Source organism: Hypomesus nipponensis, chromosome 23, assembly GCF_054491055.1.
Source record: "Hypomesus nipponensis isolate SF chromosome 23, ASM5449105v1, whole genome shotgun sequence".
In the NCBI taxonomy this organism is placed as follows: domain Eukaryota; kingdom Metazoa; phylum Chordata; class Actinopteri; order Osmeriformes; family Osmeridae; genus Hypomesus; species Hypomesus nipponensis.
This window is the reverse complement of record NC_140383.1, coordinates 2,853,496-2,878,494: the sequence shown is the minus strand read 5'-3', so window position 1 is coordinate 2,878,494 and position 24,999 is coordinate 2,853,496. Positions and strand designations below refer to the sequence as shown.

Below are 24,999 nucleotides of genomic sequence, written 5' to 3'. Positions count from 1 at the left end.
CTACCCCCCTACCCTACCCTCCACCCCCGCCCCCTACAATACCCTCCACCCCCGCCCCCTACCCTCCACACCCTACCCCCCTACTCTACCCTCCACCCCCTACCCCCCTACCCTTCCCTCCAACCCCCTACCCTACCCTACCCCCCACCCCCTACCCTCCTACCCTTCCCTCCACCCCCTACCTCCCTACCCTACCCTCCACACCCCGCCCCCTACCCTACCCTCCACCCCCTACCCCCCTACCCTACCCTACCCTCCACCCCCTACCCCCCTACCCTACCCTCCACACCCTTTTTGTGTGTGTGCTCTGACATACTCTTCATCAGAATGTCACACTACATCACCAGCACATCCCACAAGTGGGTGATGTCTACTTAGACTTGACACTGTGATCTGCAGCCTGAAGGCTGGTCGCACACAGATGGTGATCGGTGTGGACCATGCTACCACCAGCACCCTGTTCTCCAGGAGGATGAGGAGATCTGGGGAGGGGACAGGAGGAGGGTGCATGCGTGTGTGTGAGGTGGTGTGTATGCGTGAGGGCTGAGCATCAGGGGTAAATGTGTGGGATCGGAGCGTACCTCATCTTCCCTGCATGCCTTTCCTTTCTCCAGCCTGCTCTTGACCCACTGCAGACGCCAGGCAGCCTAATCCTCTGATCAGCATGCCAGAGGAGAGGCCCTCCACTACCAGGAACCCCCTCCCTCCCTCCCTCTCTCTCTCTCTCTCTCTCTCTCTCTCTCTCTCTCTCTCTCTCTCTCTCTCTCTCTCTCTCTCTCTCTCTCTCTCTCTCTCTCTCTCTCTCACCATCTCTCTCTCTCTCTCTCTCTCTCTCTCTCTCTCTCTCTCTTTCTCTCTCATTCTTTTTCTTTCTCTGGCCAGTAGATTGTGTCAGAGCTCCACTTGTACACTAATGCACCGGCCCTCCCTATTGTTGCCAAGGGCTGGAGGTAAAGGGGACGCCCTGGATACCCCCCCTCACCCTCACCCCCACCCCGCCTAATCCCCACCACTAACACCCAACCCCCCCGCATGTCCTCTGAGCTACGAACGAGAGCAAGGAAAATATATATATTTTTTTTAATGTAATGGGACCAGTGCTATTGTGTACTTTATAACTGGCCAACAAGATGGGGAAGGAGAGGAGAGAGAGGAAGTCAGACACAGAAAGCGAGCGATGGAGTGATTGTGGTGGCGAGTAAGAATGTGAGAAAAAGCAAAGATAGAGAGAGAGAGAGAGAGAGAGAGAGAGAGAGAGAGAGAGAGAGAGAGAGAGAGAGAGAGAGAGAGAGACTTCCATTCTTCACAGTGCTATTGGACAGGTCCACCATGTCAGGTTCAAGTTTCGACCTCGTAGGACAAAGGCCAGGGTGAATGGACTAACTTTGGGAAACAGGGGCGTCGAGGTAGGAGGGTGCTCGGCACACAAACACTTAACACTTCTCTCCCTGTGAAGGCCGCGGTGGACCCAAATCCTCCCATTTGTCCAGACAAATTGGCTGGACCCTGGGTCTTGTTTGCAAAGCTCTACTGGACTAGTGAAGAGGGCCAGGGGGCAGGGAGAGAATGCCCAGAGCCTGGCTCATGGGAACTGAGTAACTAGGTGTCCTGGTCTAACACTGGGCCTAGGTGTCCTGGTCTAACACTGGACCTCACAGGACGCCTCTAGCTGGGTCATTGCATCGCAGCCCGTTTGAAAACTTGAATTTTGAAAATTTGAATTTGAAAAAAAAACTTGAGTTGTAGAAATAGTTTTCTTGAGTTAACGTGTTTGTATTACGGAGAGACCTAAAACTAGTCTTGTAATGTCTTCAGATACACTTTTTATGGAGGGTAAAATCTATGGTAATTCTGGTCCATCAAAACAAATTTGAGCTATTACAGGGAAAATCACTATCTCTAAAACGTCAACAACTTCAAACAATCCCTGTTCCTCTGTTGTAGCAATAGATTAACTCCGGGGGAGGGGGGTGAACCTGCTCATGCTTGGCAGGGGCGTCTTTCTGACTGGTCTGGGGGTCCTGACCACGAATGGACCCAATACACCTCCTGTTGGAACCAATACACCTCCTGTTGGGACTCATTAAGAGGAGAATCACCCAACATCGGCGGACGGAGAGTGGATCCTTGGGCGTGAAGAAGTGTCTGTTCTGCTTGAGGGTGTGTGTGTGTGTGTGTGTGTGTGTGTGTGTGTGTGTGTGTGTGTGTGTGTGTGTGTGTGTGTGTAAGGGAGCACCTCTCAGGAAATGCCAGTGTCGCTGGGGTGTGTCTGAGAGGGTCCAGTGTAGCGTGGTGCCATACGAACCCCGTGCTGGAGCCTGCCTCCACCGCTAATCCTGCTTCACGCCCCCCATGGGGCCTGGTGAGACCCCCAACATCAGCTCCCTTGGGGGAAGGGCACCGTGTGGTAGCTTCCACATGTCAATGCTGTCCAGGGGGCTATCTGGACCGTACCATCCATGTGAGAGGGGTGGTAAAACACCCAAATGAACCATTGCAGGTAAATGCTTGATGGGATTTGGAATTTCAAATGAAATAATTTATTGAATGATAAACATGGAAATCCAACGCGGGCTCCCTTGCGGTCGAAAGAAAGTTCAGAGTGTTCCCAGGATTGTCTTTGTCCTCGAATACGCTAAAACGTCCCCAGCTGGTGAGCAAGTAGGGGTTGAATACTGAGTATGTCATTTCCTGTTTGTCTGTCTGACTGTCTTCTCGCACATCCATTACATGAGAGCAATCGAAAGTTTTCCCCACAAATACCACGTAATGTTCCGCCTCAGATGTGGAAGGGGAGATTAGGAGAAGGGAGACGGGTGCTGAGGCGGAGGGGGTGCGACCCCCACCCTCCTCACAGGTCCTCATTACCTCACAAGAGGGTGAGCTCACCTCAGAGCACCTGTCAATCACCGCCTGGAGGCCCCGCCCACGACCATCATCCCTTGCTCTTGTCCGCTCACTGGACACAGTCTGGCACATTCTTCTGCAGTGGTCTAGAGTCTGGGGGAAAAGCTGCCTTTTCTACGTCCACTGACTCCCTGGATATTCTCAACACTCCAGACGGTCGTGTTTGAGAATTACAGTACATCCGATGAACGGACGTCTCAGAGAACGATGTATTCTTAAAAAAACTGTATTCCCCCCCCTTTCCCCTTTCCCCTCCCCAAATATCACTCAAAGCCATGACCCAGTGAATCAGCAGACAAACTAAATTAGCATTGATGCTATTTCTGTTTGTGAGAATTAGGTTATGATGCTTCGCATGTGGGAATGTGGGGCATGCCAATACACACACACACAGACACACATCTTGTCAGACCCCCTGAGTAAGACTACAAAAACTCTAATCCTCTTTTTTACAGTAGTCGTGCAAAAGACAGCTCCAGGTAAACAAAAAACACATACATTAACACGTTTATGTTCTCACTGCTTTATTGTTCAAACGTTCACCTATACAGTCTCTGTCGTCTTTGAAATCAGGAAAAAATACACTCTCATTTAGAAGCTTTTCTCTTAGTGCAAATCTACTTCCTGCTTGAAGGAAACGTGGTTCATGAAATAACATTTCTGTTCTTTATAGCTTATTTACCCAGAAACACTTGCTGGCTCGTTAGATTTGGACTGGATATGATGGGAGGACGTGCAACGAGTTTGCACTGATGGTCTTTGATCGCCCTCTACTGGACACAATATGTAATACCACAATATCAGACATGATGGATTTAGTTTTCTTAATACACAACTCCTGAAGACAATGCAAGTCCAAATTTAAAACAGATCATCAAGAATTTACCAAAATAATTCACATAATCGACTGATTATCAAGCTTATTAGACTACTTTAGTCAAGACCTGCAACTGACAAAACACTCATTCTACTTAAATGAACATGTTTTATGGTATAACCAACTTGTAGAACAGAGCTTGACTTGGTCGATATGAACTGACAATCTCCTGTCCTCCTAGAAACCGAACCAGAGCTGCCGTCTGTCTGTCTTTCTGTCTGTCTCTCTTTCTCTGTCTGTCTCTCTCCGTGCTTCATTTCCCGCTGAGTTTCAGGACGTCGTTCACCATGGCTCCGATGCCGTCGAAGATGTGATGCAGCTGCGTGTCGCACATGAAGGCTGGTGATGTCACCACCTTGTTCTTCTGGTCCACGTGGACCTCGTGAAGAACAAAGGTCAAGGGTCAAACATACAAACACAAGGGAGAAAAGGGTCAAAGGTCATGAAGGAAGCCAGGATCAGGCTGATTTGGCAATAACCCCCTTGTGAACGACACAACGCTACATACAAAACTTCACTGCATTGATACCATCACGCCCCAGAGAAACTCAAACATGCTCATATCCAAGTCAACCACACAGAAACAACCCTACCCCTCAAACGACTCTACGCTGTAATGTGAGAATGCCAGACGGGTTGAAAGCTGTCATCCTGGCTGACCAGAGGTGAAGGATATGGTGACCTCCTTGACACAGTGTGTGGCCCCGAGAGCCTTGATGGCCTGGGCCGTGCCAGCGTAGGGCCAGCGGCCCCCCTCCTCCTCCTCGTGGCCCACCGTGACCTCCACACCTGGAAGCAGCTTCGCTGCCAGCACTGGAGAGATGCAGCAGAGACTGGAGGGAGGGAGGGAGGGAGGGAGGGAGGGAGGGAGGGAGGGAGGGAGGGAGGGAGGGAGGGAGGGAGGGAGGGAGGGAGGGAGGGAGGGGGGGGGGAGGGAGGGAGGGAGGGAGGGAGGGAGGGAGGGAGGGAGGGAGGGAGGGAGGGAGGGAGGGAGGGAGGGAGGGAGGGAGGGAGGGAGGGAGGGAGGGAGGGAGGGAGGGCAGAGGGAGGGAGGGAGGGAGGGAGGGAGGGAGGGAGGGAGGGAGGGAGGGAGGGAGGGAGGGAGGGAGGGAGGGAGGGAGGGAGGGAGGGAGGGAGGGAGGGAGGGAGGGAGGGAGGGAGGGAGGGAGGGAGGGAGGGAGGGGGGGCAGAGGGAGGTCGGGAGGGAGGTCGGGAGGGAGGTCGGGAGGGAGGTCGGGAGGGAGGGAGGGAGGGAGGGAGGGAGGGAGGGAGGGAGGGAGGGAGGGAGGGAGGGAGGGAGGGAGTACAAAAATAAATTTAATAATAATAATTTATATACTTGTTCAATATCTGGCTTTGGCAACAATGCTAACTGATTCATGCCAATAAATAAACTATTGAATTTAATTGAGGTACAAAACATGGCATATCAGTCTTTAACAGGTCCTTACCTCCACCTGTGTTCCTACGCAGGGAGAGGGAGCTACAGCAGTGTGATGATAATCCACTTACCCAATGGGTTTGCCTGCTTTGTGGAACTCCTTGACGACGCGCTCAACATCCTGGTTCACCTTAAAGTCTGGTCCGTCCACTGCAAACGACGACCTGCAGAACAACCAACGGTCAGACCAGGAAGGAACGTCAAGGAATCAAGCGTCAGCCTAATTCTCCACTAGTTTCTCCACTTAAAGTGAGGTAAATCAGTCCAATTAGACTTATGAATCGAGCCACAAAAACAACAAAGTTAAGACACTTACAGATTCTTTGCAGCCCCAAAGCCTCCTGGGAAGATGACGGCGTCATGGTTGGTGACGCTCAGCTTGGCCAGGTCTGTGACGTTGCCCCGGGCGATACGAGCAGACTCCGTCAGGACATTTCTGGACTCCTCTGCCGGCTGGCCCTTGCTGTGGTCAATCACATGCATCTGGGAGACGTCAGGGGCATACATCTGGACCTCGGCTCCACCCCTGCTCAGATGCACCAGGATCCTGAAAAAGACGAAACAAACCGCCTCTAAACAAACCGTCTGAGAGTCAAGTTTGCTCTAAGCTGTGGTGAATGTATCTAGCAGTGTATGGTAACGCAAAGTAGTCGCATGAATAGGGCACATTTCCACCAGTAATTTACAACCGTCTGATCTGCAAGTGATTTAAATATAATCAGAAAAAGCCGTCACTCACGCTGATGCTTCGTGGATTTCAGTTCCATCATATACGCCACAGCCTGACAGAACCTGTCAATATTATATACTCGTGTGGGTGAAATAGTTTTATTCAAGTAACGCTGTACTCCAATCACAGTGGTTTTAGTTAACTACAGTACAAGCAGTTGCGTAGGTGGATCCAGCTAACTATGGCTACCAGCTAGTAGGCTACTTACAACTGCGACTTTAGCCCCGTAGCAGGTGGCGCCCTTGTGGAAGCCCGCATGTATAGTTTGTGTTTTCAGCAGGTATGCCGCTGATTTGAATGCTTGTGATCTTAATGCAAACATTTTGATCAAACCGTACAACTTCGGTGAGACAAAATTGCACTACACGTTGGACTGCTGTCAGCGAGGGGGCCGCAGCGTCACATGCAAGGTCACGTTTACGTACGATGCCTTAAAAATACAATTACTTTTTTAAATAAATCAAGACATTTAAAGCATCTGTCAACATTTCCCTTTATTGGCACTGTCAGGTAAATTATTTAACATGTCTTTAAAAAAATCGAATAAACTGTCAAGTTTCATTGTCGTAACATTGATACCTCTGTGTTTTGGTTGTACACTATAGCTTACATTGTAAAATAAATAAATGCACAAGTGTAGACATATTACGGTAAATTCTTATGCCGTTTTGGGATTGTGTTGCATGAATACCGTACTAGCGCCACCATGTGTAAGTGGACGTAGGTTTTTAGTCGGATCGGTATTTTGTCCTGTGGATACTTTAAATTAATGATAAAATGTAACATCCCATAATTTCTTTTTTTGTAGTGTATTCACTAAGGGTTGTCATTCCCCAGCCAAGATACAGTCGTTTTTACATAAAAAAAAATAACCGTGTTAGGAATATTTAATTTTCACGCAACACTCAAAGCAAAAGCTACAGACCATTTCAATTGCAGTATTTCAATATCTTTGAGAGTAGATATTGTGGTCAAGTTTGATGTTTCCAAAGCGACATACAAACAGCATTCATCATCAACATCGGCCAGGTGAGCCCAAGATAGTAAAACATTAACTTTGAAACCACAAAATTCCCCTCTCTGACATGGTGGACCTGTCCAATTTTAGTTTCACTTTCTTTCTTGTTAACCACAAAACCGCAGTGGAATTTTTTTTGTTGGGCACAGCTTCAGACGTCTTAGCAGAGGTCTACTACCAAACTGGTGTACTAGCAAATTGTCTGTACGAAGTTTGCAATCTAACGTGTGATTAGAGAATCTCGCATCTGTATTTAAGCAATGGATTCACCAATGTGCCTCATCGACAACGTGGATGGTGTGCTTCGACCTGTCCCAGATGCCATCGACCACCTTATGAAGATCAGTCAGCCCGTCGCAGTAGTGTCGGTGGTCGGGTTGTACCGCACCGGCAAGTCTTACCTCATGAACAAGCTGGCTGGCAGCAATGACGGTGAGTAAATCGTGCAGACCAGCTAATGAAAATGATAACAAAAAAACGGTTATACCTAAGGTAATCATGTAAGAGTATTGTGTACCCATGAACAATTCACTTATAGTTGTACAAGTTCAAATGTATTAAAGTCCTACACGGCCCCTGATATAATTGGCCTGGGTCTGTTTATGTTCATTGTATGTATTTTTATATTTTTCTAAATTATTGTTATCTCAGGATTTGCCCTGGGATCCACCATACAGTCCAAGACTAAGGGCATCTGGATGTGGTGTGTGCCTCATCCTAAACAAGCTGACCACACTCTGGTGCTGCTGGACACAGAGGGACTAGGAGACGTAGAGAAGGTGAGGGGGGAAATTGAGTTTCTTCTTTCTTGTCATCCTTACATTAGAAAATGGTATTACACTGACTAAACCATGTACAATGACAAAACAAACAAGCATTAACAGTTCTCCAAATGTGTTTAAGCTACATGTACAGTACATTTATTATGAAAGAATTGCTGGTGAAGAAAATATGGAATCAATATCAAGTTTGCTTTATTTGTCGTTTCACCATTAGCAGAACAATACAGACACTGGCTCAGGCCCACTGTGTAACATAGTTTATTTAATAAAAATTGAAACAAAAGATTTCCTTAGACAGGCCACTGTGTGGGGCTCTAATACTGAATGCTTTTTTTGTCTCAGGGAGATTCCAAGAACGATGCCTGGATTTTCTCCCTGGCTATTCTGCTCAGCAGTACTCTGGTCTATAACAGTCGAGGGACCATAGACAACCAGGCTGTGGAGAACCTCCAGTATCCTTCCAGTTTATAAACATGATATCCCTGGTCTGCTTTGGAAACTCCCTTGGTGGTTTGATGAAGAGGAAGTCTGTTCATTATGAAACTGAAAGAGAATATTTTGTACACAATGTCCTGGACAGTCTGGAAAGTGCGTCTGCTCCCTGTGTCTCATGATGAAACCAAGTCAGACTGAAACTGAAGCTAAGATCCACTGCTGACAAAAGTCAGGGCCATGGGGGAGCTAGTGTAAACTAGTGTAGATATTTTAAAACATTGCCTATCATTAGTCCCTTATCCAGATGCCAGTTATGTGAAGGAGCTGTCAGAGAGAATCAAGGTGAAGACCCCCAGCGATGCTTCATCCAGTGAGGAGGAAGAGGAGGAGGGAGGGGATGCCCAGTTTGTCCAGTTCTTTCCTAACTTTGTCTGGGCAGTCAGAGATTTCACTCTGGACCTCAACATTGATGGTAAAAAGGTGACTGCAGACGGGTATCTGGAGCACTCTCTGGAACTCAAGAAAGGTATTAATTACGGGTTGAGGGGATATAGGGCATATGATTGTTGTTAAAACTTAAGAGAGAACCCAAGGCAAAAAGCCACCTTCAACAAAACAGTTCCTGGAAAGCTGAGATAAAGCTTAATTGAAATCTGAATACGGATATTGATTTTTTTTATATAGTTTTGTTAAGTTACTTTGGCAGGGCTGTAAATCGTTTATTTCAACCAAGTTAACATGTTGTATACTTATCACAGGTACGGCCACAAATACGAAGATCATGAACTACAACCTCCCACGGGAGTGCATCCGCAATTACTTCCCCACACGCAAGTGCTTTGTGTTCCCGATTCCTACTTCCTCTGCAAACATGTCCCGACTGGAGTCCTTAGATGAGAAGGATCTCGACCAAGGCTTCAGGGAGACCACAGACACTTTCTGCAACTACATTTTCCAGATGAGCCACGTGAAAACTATCAAAGGGGGCGTAGAAGTTACTGGTAGAAGTAAGTCAGATAAGATAGCTACTACAGAACAACACACAGTCAATAGAAAATTCAATCAGTTGAGCTACTCTAAAACAATTAATGCAATACACGTTCAAGAATATGTCAGTCTGAAATATCGTCAATGCCTGCAGTGCTTGGCCACTTGGTCAAAATGTATGTGGAGACCATCTCCCAGGGCAAAGTTCCCTGTCTGGAGAACGTGGTGCTGGCTGTGGCCCAGATAGAGAACCAGGCAGCGGTGGAGGAGGGGCTGAAGCTGTACCAGAGCTGCATGGAGCCGCTAAAGACCCGCTTCCCAGTGGACATGGACCAGATGTCACATCAACACCAACGTGCTGACCAGCAGGCCACCCAAGAGTTCATGGACCGTTCCTTCAAAGATGAAAATGGGGATTTCGGGGAAATCCTGCACGTAAGAGCAATACAAAATGATTATTGATTAGATAAACTACAATACAATGTGTGTACTTTAGTTGTGGTTGTTTTGTTCTTGTCTGACCTCTTCCAGAATGGTATTACAAAGCACTACGAGGAACTTCTGACCCAAAATGGGGAAGCCTCAGAGAAGAAGTGTCAGGATCTGCTGAGGGATCTCTCCGCTCCAGTCTCACAGAAGATCCAGGACGGGTTCTTTGCCAAACCAGGAGGCTACGAGCTTTACTGTGATCTCCACGACAACCTGGTGGCACAGTATCGTTCCACACCTAACAAAGGAATCCGGGTAGGAATGTGAATCCCTGTGTGGAAAATGTGAAAAAGCGATACCTTAAACTCTCCTTTGTGATATGCTTCATAGGACCTTGTGCTTATCACCTTTTATCATGGGACTGTACCACAATATTTACTCAGATTTCTAAATGATCGTTAAAGCAGCATGCTCATGTCTGGTCTCTTGCAGGCTGAGGAGGTTCTGGAGCAGTTCCTGAAGGAGAAGAGTGTTGAGTCCAACTCCATCTTACAAGCTGACCAGAAACTTACTGACAGCGAGAAGAAGATCCAGGGTAAGACCTTTGCCGCTGAGTTTGGGGCCACAACAAGGATGTTTCCAAACCAAACCAAAGTTGAATTATCAATCTGAAACTAGCCTGCATAGGAACTGTCTTCCAATGAGATGTTCATCGGAAATGATGTGAACAAAATGAATGTTTCAGCGTATAATTTTACATTTTCGCTTTTATGCTGTGTTCTTTAACTCACTTTAACTGTGATGGTCAACTTAAATGTTTTCTTTCTGGATTCCACCAGAGGAGAAGGAGAAAGCTGCTTTGCTGGAGCAGGAGAAGAAAGCTGCAGAGAAGAAATATGAAGAGATGGAGCTCAAAATGGAGGACGATCGCAGGAGCCAGGAGGAGAAGATGAAGAAGATGGAGGAGAAAATGAATGAGGAGTTAAGGCAACAACAGAAGGAGTTAAAAATGGCTTTAGAATGTAAGCTGAGGCAGCAGAGGGATCTTCTGGAGAAGGGTCACAAGGAGAAGGCCGACGCAATGGGGATGGAAATAAGAGGGTTAAAACAGGAAGTATCCGGGCTGAAGGAAAGGTTTATGAAACCCATTCAGGCGGCGAAAAAAAGATGTGTTATTTCCTAAAAGCCCTGTAGGAGGCAGCACAGCAGGAGGTCATCTCCTGCATGTCTTCCCTGCTCTCTCTTCCTGCCCTCTCTGTCATTCTTTCACTGTCTCTGTCGAATAACTAGAGCTGAAAAATCAAAATAAATGTATTAAGATTGCAGTTGATTTTCCGGGCGTTATCAGCCAATAAAAGGCAAGTACGCCGATTGCTTGTGCAGTTTTACATGTTTAACCTTTGTGAATTGGCTTAACTGACTCCTCAAGTACACAGACCACCCTAACCCTGCTGCTGACTGCTAGCCTGTCTGTTACTGCATCGTCATGGAGATGAGACTAGAATCCATTACAGATTTAAGACAACAGATGTCAACAGTCTTTTGTCACATTTAATTTATTCATTGTCTTTACCTATGTTTTAATTCCCTGTGATGGATGACAGTTTTGTTTGCAGTAAAATCTTGACAACAATTACATTTCCATAATTTCCATTTTGTTTTTGAGAATTACAAAATATATTAACTATTGTGTCTTTTAATATAACCTCAATAAAGATTTACCTTGAGGGTGCTAAAACTTTTCTTTATTTGTATCAATGACAACCCAAGAAGATCAATCAAGTTTGATGGAATTCCAAACCACTGTCACAACAAATGTTCAGTAAAAAAAAAAGAAATCTGTTTAAAACGTAAAAATGATTTAAGAATACCTCACAGACTTACACATTACTCTGAGGAGTCATTCTCTGGTGGAAAATATTTGCCAAATATCTCACAACTCTCCATGTCAGACCATGACAGACTATTGCCATCATACATTTGTCCTTCACTTGCATTGTTATGTACAATGTTTAGTTTTTCAATAAATATTTTTTCAACTGGGTTGGACCTGTTGGTTTAAACACTTTCCCAAATAAAATACCAAATACAAATATGTATTTTTCTACAACTTGCAGTGTCGCTATTTGTCCACTAGGTAGAACCAATGTCCTATTTAATACTGTTGGGTGAGTTGTCACTATGAACAATTTCTTCATGATATAAAACATGGTGTTTATCTGGGACAAAGTAGTTTAATGTAAAGGAGCACAAGCAGTTTGACACAGTCATCCCCCTGACCATCTCAGGCAGCATCAACCAATTACTTGCATTGACGTGCCTGTTTGTCAACTACCAACACAGACCTTGAGTCAGAGCATGGCCCAAGCTAGTGTAAATGTGTCAATTTGTTAGCAGCAAAATAATTTGCTTACCTACGACATGTACCAATGATTTGTTATGCACATTTTGAACATGATAACAGTGTCTCACAGGAGATGTTTGACAAGGTCCCTTTGTATAGCTATCTATCACCTTTCTTTATTCTCATGGCATGAATCATGCTGTGCCACTTTTCACTCTTCATCATGGACCTGATCATGATCCTTCAACGATCAAGAAAATATTTCATAAATGATGAGGCATTGCTTCCCCCTAAACGAAAAACCCTCCCTTAACCCAGCCGTGCTCCAGAACTACAGACCAGTATCACTGCTACTCTTCTTTTCAAAAACAATTGAACATGCTGTATCTAACCAACTGTCAAACTTTCTCTTTTAGAACAACCTGCTTGACCCCAACCAATCGGGCATCAAGACTGGCCACTTCACAGAAACCGCCCTCCTTTCAGTCACCACTGCCCTCCAGTCTGCCAGAGCGGCTTCAAGGTCATCCGTCATCATTCTGTTGGACCTTTTTGCAGCATTTGATACGGTTAACCACCAAATCCTGCTCGCCAGACTTGCTGAGATGGGTTTCACTGGAACTGCACTTCAGTGGATCTCATCCTACCTGTTGGGAAGATCCTACCAGGTCTCCTGGGGAGGCAAACTGTCAGGCCCTCGCCAGCTCTCCACTGGTGTTCCACAGAGCTCTGTCCTTGGACCCCTCCTCTTCTCTCTGTACACCACCTCACTTGGACCAATCATCACCTCCGATGGCTTCTCCTACCACTGCTACGCTGACGACACATGCAGCTGTACCTGTCGTTCCCCCTGACTGATCCGCAGATCTCAGCTAGAATCGAGGCCTGCCTCACAGACATCTCCGCCTGGATGACCAAGCACCACCTCAAGCTGAACCTCGCCAAAACAGAGGGGCAGGGGAAAACCTTGCCTGGGGCGCCAAATGTGCTAGGACAGCCGCTGGTTCTACAACTGCTGCTCTGCCATGGTCCATCACAAACATGTACGCCACTTGTTTATTTGATATAGCACAAGCCAAACATGGCTACTGTTTCTTAAAAGTATTCGCTTTCATGAGCAAATAAATCGAAGAATGTAATGAAAATTGCAAGTAACCTACACATTCCACCGCAAAAATAGGCCTACATACAGGAAACTGAGTGTAACCCAGTTGAAAATATGGTTTGGGTTATTAGTTATTTTGGTACAGTTGTATAATATTGCCATACTGTTGAAATGTGTTGAATAATCCAATGTTATTTGAAGTGTCTAAATGTGTATCTAAATGTGTTATGAATGTTTTATTTTAATTACCTGTTGTAATGCATGGCCAATTAGGAGTAAGGGGTGTGTGCCAAGGAAATTGGAGGAAGGGGAGAGAAGGGATGTGAAAAAAAGGAATTGGTAGTTTGGAAAACCGAGTGAAAACCAAAGAAACATGTAGTGGTTTGAAGTAATTTTGTAGCTTACATGTTTAATGACACGTTTAGCACATATGTAACCTACAAAGTGAGACTGGTGTATAGATATGGAGGACTAAAAGTGCCAAAATGAATTAAATAAAAACACCATTATATAATTACTTAAATGTGTCATTAATGCATTAAAATTGGAATTAAATACATAAATGCGTTATTAAATGTGTCATGAATTCATTTAAATACCAATTCATGTAAAATACATATATAATTATTTCACTATTTAATTAAGTATTTCATGGTCCTCTAATACTGTGTGGACAATATTCAAATGCAATACGCTAAACAGCACCCAAAGTCGATTACATTTTCATGTCACAACGTGTTGCAGTGCTTCGTGAATGTAATTTATCTGTCAAACTCGCCCATCAAAGTCAGTGGGTGGGCTAACATGAATCTAGTCTGATCCATTGCGTAGGTCTGAAGTAGAGTGCCTGGATAGAGACGATGGAGGATCTTCATGAACTTTCTAGGGAGTTGGTGAAAGACATTTTAGACTTAGCTGAGGATGTGGAAGCAGGACCTGCTGACCCAGAGCATGTAGCGAGTAAGATTGAAAATTCATTTACGCGCCATTCCTCAGAACTGTGAGTTATATTTTTTTGGCTCACAAAAGTGAAGCAGACATTTTTTGGAAGGATTCAAAATCAGGCTTGGAACGGGGGTTTGTTTTGAGTACTCATTTTATTTCATGTCATGTCATCATCTACCGCTTGTCCGGGGGTCGGGTCGCGGGGGCAGCGACCTAAGCAGGGAGGCCCAGACTTATTTCCATGTCATGTATATGGTTTTTATAGTAAAATGCAAGACGACTTGTTTGCTTCTCTCATATCTTCTTCTCTTCTCCTCTCGTCTGCTCTCATCTGCGCTTGTAATTTCTCCAACTGTATCCGCTCTTTTTCTGCTCTGTCCTTAAGACCTCGCTCGTGGAGCAATCTCAGCTCCTGGGATGGAGAAAAAATTAAGTTGATGAATTTACTACGACTGTGAATTAAACTGTGTGTAGGTCTGAGAGGGGGCACAAGTTTGTTTTCAAATGTGGATGGTACACAGTAATGTATTATGAAACCAACGACCCTGGTTCTGACTGTGGTTCACCTCCAGCTTGGCCGCCTGAACCCTTTCATACTCTGCAGCGGCGTTTCTCTTCTCGACCTCCATCTTCTCCCTCAGCTGGGCGAGGTGCTGCTGGTGAATTCTCTCCTGGTCCTCCTGCAGCTTCTTCTGACGCTTCGACTCCTCCTCCGCTGCACGCCGCTCTCGTTCAGCTTGCACCCTCCTGGCCTCCTCCTCTAGAGAGAGAGAGAGAAACACAGCAGGTTACATGAAAGACACTTCCTGAAATATGCTGGACTATAGTGATAGTATACTTGTATACTCGTGTCACCTTTTGCCCTCTGCTGAGCTTTAGAGAGAGCTTTGTCTGCTGTCAGGATAGTCTGTCCTAGGCTGGCCAGCCCATCCAGGTACACCTTGAGAACCTCCTCTGCCTGGGACACACACACAAAGAGAGAGATAGATATGAGAGATGATAACTTTAAGTTCTACACATCTGGAAATTGATTTTACATTCATATTCGAGCTTCTAATATCTCACTTAGGTGATATTTATTTTAACTCTCATCTGAACTCAAGTAAAAGCACGACTTCTCACCAACATACCTTCACTCCTTTGCCCTCTGTAGCTTTGTATTTCTGGATCATCATTTGGAGGTCAGTGCAGTACTTGTTGTATCCACCAGGGACAGTGTAGACAGAGCTCCCCTCCTCCTCCAGAGCGCCGAAGACAAGCTTGATGATGCTTTCACACACCCTCTTGGACTCCTGGCAGTTCTTCTCCCAGATCTGCTGGTACTCTGTCTGAAGCAGTTGCTGAAAAACGGAAAGTCATGAGTGATAATGAGAACCAAGACAACACTGGGTTGGGTTGATTCCCAGACATGTGTTAGTAATGCTACATTTGGACAGGGAAATACACAAATTATGTATAAAAAAAAGTCAAATAAATTGATATATTTTCCCGGCCTATTGTGAGAAAAAAAAGAAAGGAAAATGTGATTATTTTTACCGCAAGCCTTTTCTGGTGTTTCTGTTTCTCATCCTTAAAGGTATTCTTCATGAAGATGGCCAGAGCCTTCTTCTGTATCTGGTAGTGGATCTCAGACAGATCCTTCTGGGTCTCAGTGGGAAACACCACCGTTAATGCCATGTTCTCTTGGTAGAACACCCTGGCACGCTCAACAGCACCGGAGTTCTCAATCTCTGACAGTGCCAGCACGGCGTTGTCCAGGCAGGGGATCTTCCCGCTGCTGATGGCATCAACGTACGTCTCTGCCAATTTGCCCAACACTGCGGTTGAGACACAGACGCATAAAGATCTGGTCTTCATACAATCAATAAGGTTGCAGCATGATTTTGATGTTTGACGTTTCCTCAACACTGCAACTGAATGTGCAGGGCTCCAGACTAACTTTTTTTACTAGGAGCACAGTAGCCCCTGACTGAAAATGTTAGGAGCGCAAGCAGAAAATTAAGGGGCACACCTGCAATATTGACCTGCAATGCATTTATTAATGTAACTGGAGAGGGTAAAATTCAGTGGCAATTTTAGATCCTTTTTAGGAGTGCTCACTTACTCCTAATATTTGTTTTATATTTTCTTAAATATATTGTTTATTATCATTTGATGCTGGTAGTTCATGAAGATAGGGACATCTTAGTTTTTTTATTCAATATTTTGCATATAGGAAAGCTGATATCGCTGTCTTACTAGAACGTGGTATCTATGCGTTGTTGCTAACGTGTGCTGACATTGTGCACACCCAATGAATTCAAAATTTGTAGGTCGCACATGCGCGAGTGCTTGTAAAAAATGCTCGCACTGTCTCAAAAACAGGTCGCAAAATGCGACCATTTGGTTGCAGTCTGGAGCCCTGATGTGACTTGGAAATTATCGTAAAAAAAGGAAATATTTCAATAAAATATGAGTAGTCTACTTCAGTTGCATCATCTGATTCATTATATTGGATTACGAACATCCTGGTGTGTTGTTTTCATTGTGTATCTTGTGATTGCATCATTACTTATATTAAACTACAAGTAACCTGGTCCGATAACCTTGTATTATTCTCCACTACCCAGCGACACATATTCCTTAACAGTTTGTTTTCCCTTCTAGTGATATTTCAAGCATTTAGACTACTCATATTGCATAATTCATTAAGAACACCCTTTGAAACAAGTGAACACCCTTTGAAATAAGCGAACACCCTTTGAAACAAGCTACTGTAACAACGTCAGTATTTCAGATGGAATTGCGATTCAAACAGTACCATCTGCTAACTGAAAATAAGCCCCCCAAAACGTAAATAAGTTTGATATTAATTTAGGGGGACATGGCTAATTCAAAAGCAGTTTGCTAGAAGCAAGCTAGCTGCTGTTGCTAGCCACACTTCACTGATTGTTTGAAAGCGCCAAGAAATTAGAACGTTTCTTTCGACATAATAAAGTTTAGCTGTAGCTGTGGCATTGAAGGCAGTAGCCTATTACTACACACTGCCAGTGGGTGAGCCGAGTCTGGCGGCTACGTCAAAACAAGACGCGGTCTCACTCAAATTCCAAGTTGTACACAAATCACAAAAATATGCTGTTTGTTTGCACACAAGTTGAATGGAGAACAAGGTTTGTTTGTTTATTAAGATTTGGTTTAGCATTTGTGTTAGTCTATGCATTGTTTAGTGGTATCAAAGGCACGTGTGAATGGGAAATTGTTAACTGTAATTTCATTGTCAGCGGTTTTCTTATATTTCAGCTCTTACGGTGTGAAATTGCATAGCATTAAGGGCAATAAAGCTTTGCATGAAACATCAGTTCGAGAATGACCTTTAATACAACTTGGGAATGCTACAAGGGATGACCTATACAAACACTACCCTTAAAAAAAAACAATAATTAATAATTAAGTCAGATAATACCTCCAATTAAGAAGTTGAGCATGGAAAGGTTTTATAAGGACAGATACTCCCTAAATACATTTGTGTATCAGGATAGAACGGTGATAGGGAGTTTCAGATCAACTGTTGGAATTCTTGTGGGGAGAGACAATATTTCAGTATAAATATTGGACTGTATTGTGACTGTGCCTCTCTGCCAGCACTGTCTGCTCATTACACACCCTTTTGAAAACCCTGCTTAAAGTTTAATAAAACAGTTGTATTTGATTCAAAAGAACATCCGGCTTCCTTGAAACCTTCTGAATGTAGCTTTGAAAATACAAATGATATAGTTTAACCTAAACATTCTTTCAAATCATAACGAAATTATTTATCTTCAGTTACCTTTTTAAATATTTTGAAACTAAATTATTATTACACATGAAATAATGAATTTGGCTCTTAAAGTCTTAATAAATTAAATTGAAACCACCATCTTCGACTATGTTAAATCTACACAGTCCAGCAAGAATTTTCTTTGACAAAAGCTTTCCACATTTTGTTATTTTTGAGACTCATCTTAAAAATAAAAATGAAAATGATTTTGAATGAATCATCATGAATAACACACCATATCTTTTTTTAATTAAAAAATAAGACAATAATGTTTAAACTTATTATTATTTTGTGCACTGTACACAAAAAGATATTCCTACAGATTTCCTGTTGCATTTGTGAGTTCTGTTCAGCAAATAATGTACATTTTCAACCAAAAACAGGTATTAGGAAGCATCAGAACCATCTTAATGTGGACCATCATTGGTTGTGTGTGCAGTTTGGTTGAACAATAATGTTTCTACAGTATTACAAAACAGACATGTCCTTTGAGGTTAAAGGGAAGTTCTTGCATTTAATTTGACATTTAATTTAAATAGCGGATGCTTTATCTAAAGTGACATAAAATATTAGGGAAGAGTGGGGTGAGTTGTGCCAGTTTTTACTTAAAATTACTTTAAAGCGAGGCCTTGACAGTAATGCTTTCATCTAAAATATGTACATATATTTCAGGATGTGGTGCATCCCTGGGAACAATCACTTTGGACCTGAAATATAGTATTTAAGAAATATAGCTTTCTGAAAAAAAGTGATGTTGCGGCACAACTTGCCCCAGGTGCGGGTAAGTTGTGCCTTTAGAGAGAATACATTGGGGTGAATGATGCCATTGATAATTGAAGTAAAACAGTGTATTTTCGTCTCAGAAACTGTGATGCTATAAAAGCTAAACAAATTAATACAAAAATTACTCATTTAAGGTTCATTTAAAGTTATTTTACAACATCACTGGCTGATTTTCTTCAAGCCTATGCGCCACATGAGCACATCAAAGGTCAGTTTTCTTAAACGGCCTGGGGCTTCATGAACACCTCAGAACCACGGGATGGGAGTCAGATGGCTGAGCGGTTAGGGACTTGGGCTAGTAATCAGAAGATTGTCGGTTCGATTCCTGCACGTGACAAATGACGTTGTGTCCTTGGGCAAAGCACTTCACCCTACTTGCCTCGGGGAGAATGTCCCTGTACTTACTGTAAGTCGCTCTGGATAAGAGTGTCTGCTAAATGTAAATGTTAAAAAGTTGAGTTCAAATGAAAAAAAAAGCAATTCTATTTAATGGTAATTTGCATAAACACATGTTCAGATCAAAATAATTTTCAAATGAAGACCAAATTGACTGCAATTCTCTTCACAGATCTGGCACAACTTACCCCAGGCCCTTTGGCACAATTCACGGCAATCCCATTTTTTCAAAAAAATGCATCATCCAGCAGTTTTGAGCTAAAATCATGCTAGCTATACTGACTCATTGTGTAGCTTACCAAAGCACTAAAACGTGTGAAATGTTTTAACCTTGTCTATAACTGTTCAGACACAACAATCAAAAAACCGTGATCATAAAAATTCTAGTTTTTATTTATTTAAATGTGCTTACCCCTCATGCAATGAGGCTCTCTTCTTTGCAGGATGAGTAAAATGACTGACTCTTCAAGAATGTGTGACCAACAACATGACCAATTTCTTCTACAGTTCCCTAGAAACAGCGGGTGGCACAACTTCCCCGCTGGCACAAATCACCCCACTCTCCCCTAATGCCCACTGGGTACAAAAACAGCCTCAACTAAACCAACTGTAGGCAGAGTCTCTGTAATTACACAATATTTCCTGATGACACAAACTCAAATGACCTGTTCAGACAAGGGTGTTCATTGTTGCCATTTCAGCTTTATTGTGTAACACGGTGCACAATGCAGCAGTGGGATCAGACGAGAAGCCCTTTTAGACTCTCCAGGAGGTTCAATACATCTACTAAAAAGACCACACAAACCCAATCCCTCTAGAACCCTGCACAGCATTCCATGAGACAAGCACTGTAGAACCCTGCAGAACATTCCATGAAACAAGCACTCTAGAACCCTGCAGAGCATTCCATGACAGCCAGAGACAAGAGACGCAGAAACAGTATGATGGAGGCATGAGACAGATCAGAGGTAACAGAGCATAACATGAGCTCTACTGCAGGTTTTAGGCACAGCATTTCCTGTATGTGAACACCAGGGTGCATGTGTTGAAAGAAACCTGACAGACAGTGACACTAAGACCCGTTTCCATGATAGGTCTGTTGTTTTGTGGACACCAGCTAGTGGTCACAGCCAAACAGCTCCAGGGAAACCCTGTGTTGTTCCGGAAGGGCCCGGGCCATGAGCATGACCTTGACGCTCTCAAAGTGGTAGAAGTGGTTTCCCACGATGACCTTGACGCCGTCGGGACCACACATGCCGGCGTTGACCTTCTTGAAGAGGGTGAAAGGGAGGCCCTCTTCCACAGGAACACGGACTCTAAGCCTCAGGTCTATGTCGTAGACGGTTTGACCTGTTAGGAGCAAGAGGATGGTCATCAGGAAGCAGCAAGAGGGCTTAGAAGACCCGGTGGTGACCCAGGTCATGTTTACATATCAGCATCGTTATATACATAACTGTCATTGCTCCGGATCGCAGTTCTATGTACCTACAATGTCACTATAATAGATATTGTGGGGTGGTGACATGACAATTAATGTTATAACGTTAACGTTAATGTAAAGTGCTCCCCACTCTGTTTTGCGATTGCTGTTCTGCTATTGCAGCTGGTTGTACCAGAGCTGGCCTTGGTATCTGCCAGTCGGTCTGTTCCAGTTACCTTTGACGATGTGGGCGATGTGGTGATCCTGGCAGACGAAGGCAGCGTCCACAGGACCCTCCAGTCCCAGCTCCTCCTTCAGGGGTTTGGGGTACCCCTCCAGAAGGGTGTGGGGCTCCCCAACTTTGTACACGAACACCACCTTATCCTACACACACACACACACACACACACACACACACACATACAGGACACACACACGCAGGACTCTGTTCAGCGACGTATGCTTGCATATGTTTGTGTGCCTGTGCGCATATAAGAGTGCTTGCTGGAGTGTGTGTGTGTGTGCCGGTGTACCCGTGTGAAAGCATGACATGCATGACACGTGTGTATCAGAAACTCACCTTGATCATGTAGAGGTGGTCCATGTATGAGAAGACAGCGTCCACCTCGCTGTGCAGCTCCTTGAAGGCCTTCTCGATGCTTTCAGAGTGCAACGTGTCATTTCCTACGTCCTGACGCAGATAATGGTGGCCTGAGAGGGTCAAACAGCATAGAAGTTACATGTTTGCTTTACAGACCATGTAGGCTGGTACGCTGCAAGAATCACTGCAGAAACTTAACATTTGGACATTTTCCTCCTGTTTAGGTAAGGAAACATAACAATTGAAATAAGGAAATGTAACGATTCTGCAGGTGAAGCTTGACCACCCCCCCACTCACGGACACCCACCCCTGAAGGCGTAGACGTTTCCTGCGTCATCTGATGTGATGGCGTCCAGGTGAGCTCTGCTGCAGCGCTCTCTGTCAGCGTGGTCGGCACCGTCAGCTGAAGACACACAGAGGGAACCGTTTACGTCACCTGACTGAGGTTTGGCTCGTCTGATTGGTTAACCCTTGTGCTGCCTTCGGGTCATACGACCAAAAGGTTCAAAACGAACGATCGTTGTGTTTACCCAATTTTACCCAATACATAAGCAAATAAAAATAATTTTCTTTTAACCTTCGCAATGTGGGGGGTCTGAGACAGCCCAACGGTTAAAAGAAAATGCTTCATTTTGTTTTTGTATGCAGTAAAGTTGTTGCAAACGACGGTGGGTCACAATGACTGATGGGTCAGAATGACCCGAAGAGAACACAAGGGTTAAGAGTCTTTTATACGTTTCTGCCTTCCTCAATCGTCTCTGGTTGTTGGATTAGTCTTTGTGTCTTACTTTCTGAATCTCTCCTGTCGCTAAAACTCTTTTACACACACAAACACACAAGCACACACACAAACACACACACAAGCGCACACACGGAGCCTTCTTTTAGCCCCTCACCAAACTTGGAGCACCTCATGAAGTAGTCGCGAGCCTCCTTGGGGTACCTCCCGTGCACCTCGCCGGTCTTGGGGTCGAACTTGGAGAACTGGTGTCCGTGGAAACAGTAGTAGTGATCCATGAAGCGAAAGGCAGAGGTGCAGTTGGGCATGCCCTTGAACTCCTTCTCATCCACCGCCTTGGTCTTCACGTTGAAGTGGTAGATGTCATCATCTGGGTATATATAAATATGTAGATTATATATATTTATATACACTCAGTAAACATAACTTTACAACTCTACGACCTGCTCATGAAACCTGCTAAATATTTGTATTAAAAAAATCCCTAAAACTAACAAAGTTAAACAGTAAAAAAAAAAGTTATGTTATACAGTTGGGTGTAGGCTATAGAGATACTGAGATTTTACAGGACACATTTTACAACCATCGTTTTTTCCCCCTCCATTTGTCCGTGACCTACCCTTGAAGAAGATGACGGAGTCTTCGTCACACTCGGCCTTGGGGCACTCCACTGCAGCGTCCAGGTGGTCGGGAATTCCAGGGAACACCGCTGAGATATCTTTGGGATATCCCTCCTCCAGTTTGTGTTGGTAGTAGCTGAACACCTTGTTGTCCTGTATGGCAGCAGAAGGTGAGAGGCATAAGACGCTGATGTCGCCCCGATAAGGTTGTTGTCAAATACATTTCGAAAGGACGGGCTGAGTCATACCCCACTTCAAATTCAACCCTGGAAATATATCAAACCTTTCATGAAATGGGATGTCAGATCAAATCACATTTTATTTGCAACAACAGACCTTTTTTTAGGAGCAATGTCGCAACGGGCTTCACAGATGCCCACAGATCCGCACCATCGACCAGCCAAAACCCTCAAGAAAACCACTGACACGACCAGTTCACTTACAAGCGATGTACTCATATGTTATCAGCAGGATGTAAGCAGCAAGAGGGCCTCACCAAGAAGAAAAACATATGGTCGTGGTGGGTCTTGTCGTCCTCGTAGTGCATGCGGAACGCAGCGTCCACGTGGCCCAGGTGGTGAAAGTCATCCAGCTCGGCAAACGAGGCGTTCGCCAGCTCAGCTTTGCCACGGAAACCCTTGAACAGATGGCCAGCTGGCACAGAACAGCGACATGGTCTTAGAGCATCTCCCTAGTATATCTCAACAAGACCAAGCAAGTTGCTAATATCAAAAATTTAATTTTGTCCCTAAACACGCAAAAACCGGTGACAAGACGGAATCGGAAAAAGTCCTTGAAAATGAATGAGATTTCAGTTCCAGTTTGTAGCCTACCCTTAAAGAAGTAGGGGACTCCTTCCTCGTTCACAGCCGCAGCGTCCATCTCTATGCCTTCACAGCGGTCGAGGACAGCCGCATGTTCAGCATGATCGTGTTTCTTAGGTTCACCTGATAAAAAAAACTTTTAGAGGACTTAAATAAGGACTTAAAAGGACTAAAAGGACTTAAAGCAAAACATAATTATGAACACAACTCTAACTATTTTAGCCAGAAACCAGCCATGTACCAAGGGTAGACCTACTCACCATCATGACCGGGTTCATGATGTCTGAAAGAAAAACATAATGAACATATAATCATAAACAGTCTGATCTGTTATCACAAGAATGGAGTCCTCTGTGGTACATGCAGTATGGAACTACAGTAGTCTCAGTAGAATCTAAATCTCCCTACACATATTGAACTGCAGTAGCCACATGCTCAGGTGCTGCATGTACACTTGACCAGTTGCGCACTTCAAATTAAATGTGATCTATCTACGGTTGGAGCCCATCGACTTTTGATGAACACTGTTAAAGGAGACGTCCGTGACTGCATCATGAGGATGTGTGTACTTACGGAGCGGAGAGGCAGAGAGCCCAAGTCAGGCCCAGACACAGAGTCTGGAGGAGCAGCATGGTGGACAGGTCTCTGGGTCTAGGAGGCCTGGAGAGCTGAGCTGGATACAGGGTGTGCTGACTGGGTCTGGATCAAACCTTTTATACACAAACTGAGGTGGGCCATCACATTTGCATCAGGTGTGGGGGAGGGGTGGGGGGAGGGGCGGGGGCGGGGCAGAGCCAACAGACACCCACGAAAACAATAAACAGTGGAGTGGTGGTCAAGGTGAAACTTGTTTGGAGGAATTTAACTCTCCTTTCACAGAGAGAATAAAATCAATATTTTTGGAAAATGTTGACCAAAGCACGTATCGAGTTGGCAGGAAATGTGAAAACCATATAAAAAAAATATTTCCTTTCTCATACTAATCTTAAAAAGGATTTTTTGCTTCATGTAGACAATTTGATGTAACATGTTGAAGCACCACATGAAACTAAGAAATATAAAACTATAGAACCTATGTATAGAACAGGTTGGACATATTTTCCTTGTTATGTACATATGTTAAAGAGAGGATAAGGGGATTGGATACAATGCTGTCCAATTTTGCATTGAGGGAAAATCATTGTGTATGTTTGTATTGGAAAGAAGTTTCTAGAAGATCGACAGGGAGTGAGTAAGGTCAGGTCTGCATCCAGGACCTAGCAAGGTAAATAACACGGTGCTGAGGCAAAAATAAATACTAAACTCAGACCATTGTACTTTAAGACCCCTTTATATCAATGTTACATAACTAAGATTAGGTAAACATTGACAGAATATGTTGGCTATGAGTGGTTTTCATTTGTCGTCACAGATTAATGTCAGTGTTTTAAATGTCCACATGTCTAGACCGAGATTCGAGTCTTACGTGTAACTGACTTCCACGTAAAGTGAGTCAATGACCAGGAGGTTTTTCTGCGGCTCTGTGGACCTAAGTTCAAGCTCAGGTAACATCACTTACACCTGCCAGACAATAATCAAAGAGCGTTCAGTCGAGTGGTCAGAATCCATGCACTTGGGTCTGCCTGAATATGAGCCATTCGTAGAATATGCTCGTTTTATGTTGTTATGCAGAAAAAAACGTCTCAACACAGAGTTTAGATTGTTCACACCACATAAAGGCTGTTAGTTTGTACTGTAGCCTATTTTAGAGTTCAATTACACAGGTTAGATTAATCTGGTTTATCACATTGCGTGAACTGCTGAAACACAAATGCTGTCT

At 44.3% G+C, this 24,999-nt stretch overlaps 4 protein-coding genes across 6 annotated transcripts; 1 reads left to right on the top strand and 3 right to left on the bottom strand.

Moving 5' to 3' along the window:
• Positions 1–3,414: 3,414 nt before the first annotated feature.
• Positions 3,415–6,350, bottom strand: gatd3 (glutamine amidotransferase class 1 domain containing 3). 2 transcript variants are annotated; one of them, XM_084688924.1, is made up of 6 exons: positions 6,164–6,350; positions 5,965–6,017; positions 5,542–5,772; positions 5,297–5,389; positions 4,462–4,617; positions 3,415–4,167 (listed from the first exon to the last, which is right to left on the bottom strand). In XM_084688924.1, exons 1-6 carry the CDS (start codon positions 6,275–6,277, stop codon positions 4,038–4,040), a joined length of 777 nt encoding a protein of 258 aa, XP_084545050.1. In that variant the 5' UTR covers positions 6,278–6,350; the 3' UTR covers positions 3,415–4,037. The 2 variants fall into 2 exon arrangements, with proteins under 2 accessions (XP_084545050.1, XP_084545051.1); XM_084688925.1 differs by having other exon boundaries at positions 3,415–4,617.
• Positions 6,351–6,683: 333 nt separating this feature from the next.
• LOC146233616 (guanylate-binding protein 2-like) lies at positions 6,684–11,344 on the top strand. 2 transcript variants are annotated; one of them, XM_084689631.1, is made up of 10 exons: positions 6,684–6,984; positions 7,232–7,405; positions 7,625–7,752; positions 8,098–8,207; positions 8,502–8,716; positions 8,949–9,197; positions 9,332–9,612; positions 9,709–9,921; positions 10,099–10,201; positions 10,446–11,344. In XM_084689631.1, exons 1-10 carry the CDS (start codon positions 6,936–6,938, stop codon positions 10,787–10,789), a joined length of 1,866 nt encoding a protein of 621 aa, XP_084545757.1. In that variant the 5' UTR covers positions 6,684–6,935; the 3' UTR covers positions 10,790–11,344. The 2 variants fall into 2 exon arrangements, with proteins under 2 accessions (XP_084545757.1, XP_084545758.1); XM_084689632.1 differs by lacking the exon at positions 6,684–6,984 and having other exon boundaries at positions 7,066–7,405.
• Positions 11,345–14,133: 2,789 nt separating this feature from the next.
• On the bottom strand, positions 14,134–15,872 carry LOC146233615 (guanylate-binding protein 7-like). Its single transcript, XM_084689634.1, has 5 exons — positions 15,537–15,872; positions 15,131–15,340; positions 14,856–14,958; positions 14,567–14,760; positions 14,134–14,412 (listed from the first exon to the last, which is right to left on the bottom strand). The coding sequence occupies exons 1-5, from the start codon at positions 15,855–15,857 to the stop codon at positions 14,260–14,262; spliced, it is 981 nt and encodes a 326-aa protein (XP_084545760.1). The 5' UTR covers positions 15,858–15,872; the 3' UTR covers positions 14,134–14,259.
• Positions 15,873–19,657: 3,785 nt separating this feature from the next.
• LOC146233614 (hemopexin-like) lies at positions 19,658–23,880 on the bottom strand. Its single transcript, XM_084689596.1, has 10 exons — positions 23,754–23,880; positions 23,441–23,463; positions 23,190–23,303; positions 22,853–23,010; positions 22,356–22,509; positions 21,894–22,106; positions 21,305–21,400; positions 20,976–21,106; positions 20,632–20,779; positions 19,658–20,325 (listed from the first exon to the last, which is right to left on the bottom strand). Exons 1-10 carry the CDS (start codon positions 23,810–23,812, stop codon positions 20,093–20,095), a joined length of 1,329 nt encoding a protein of 442 aa, XP_084545722.1. The 5' UTR covers positions 23,813–23,880; the 3' UTR covers positions 19,658–20,092.
• Between the last annotated feature and the right edge of the window lie 1,119 nt (positions 23,881–24,999).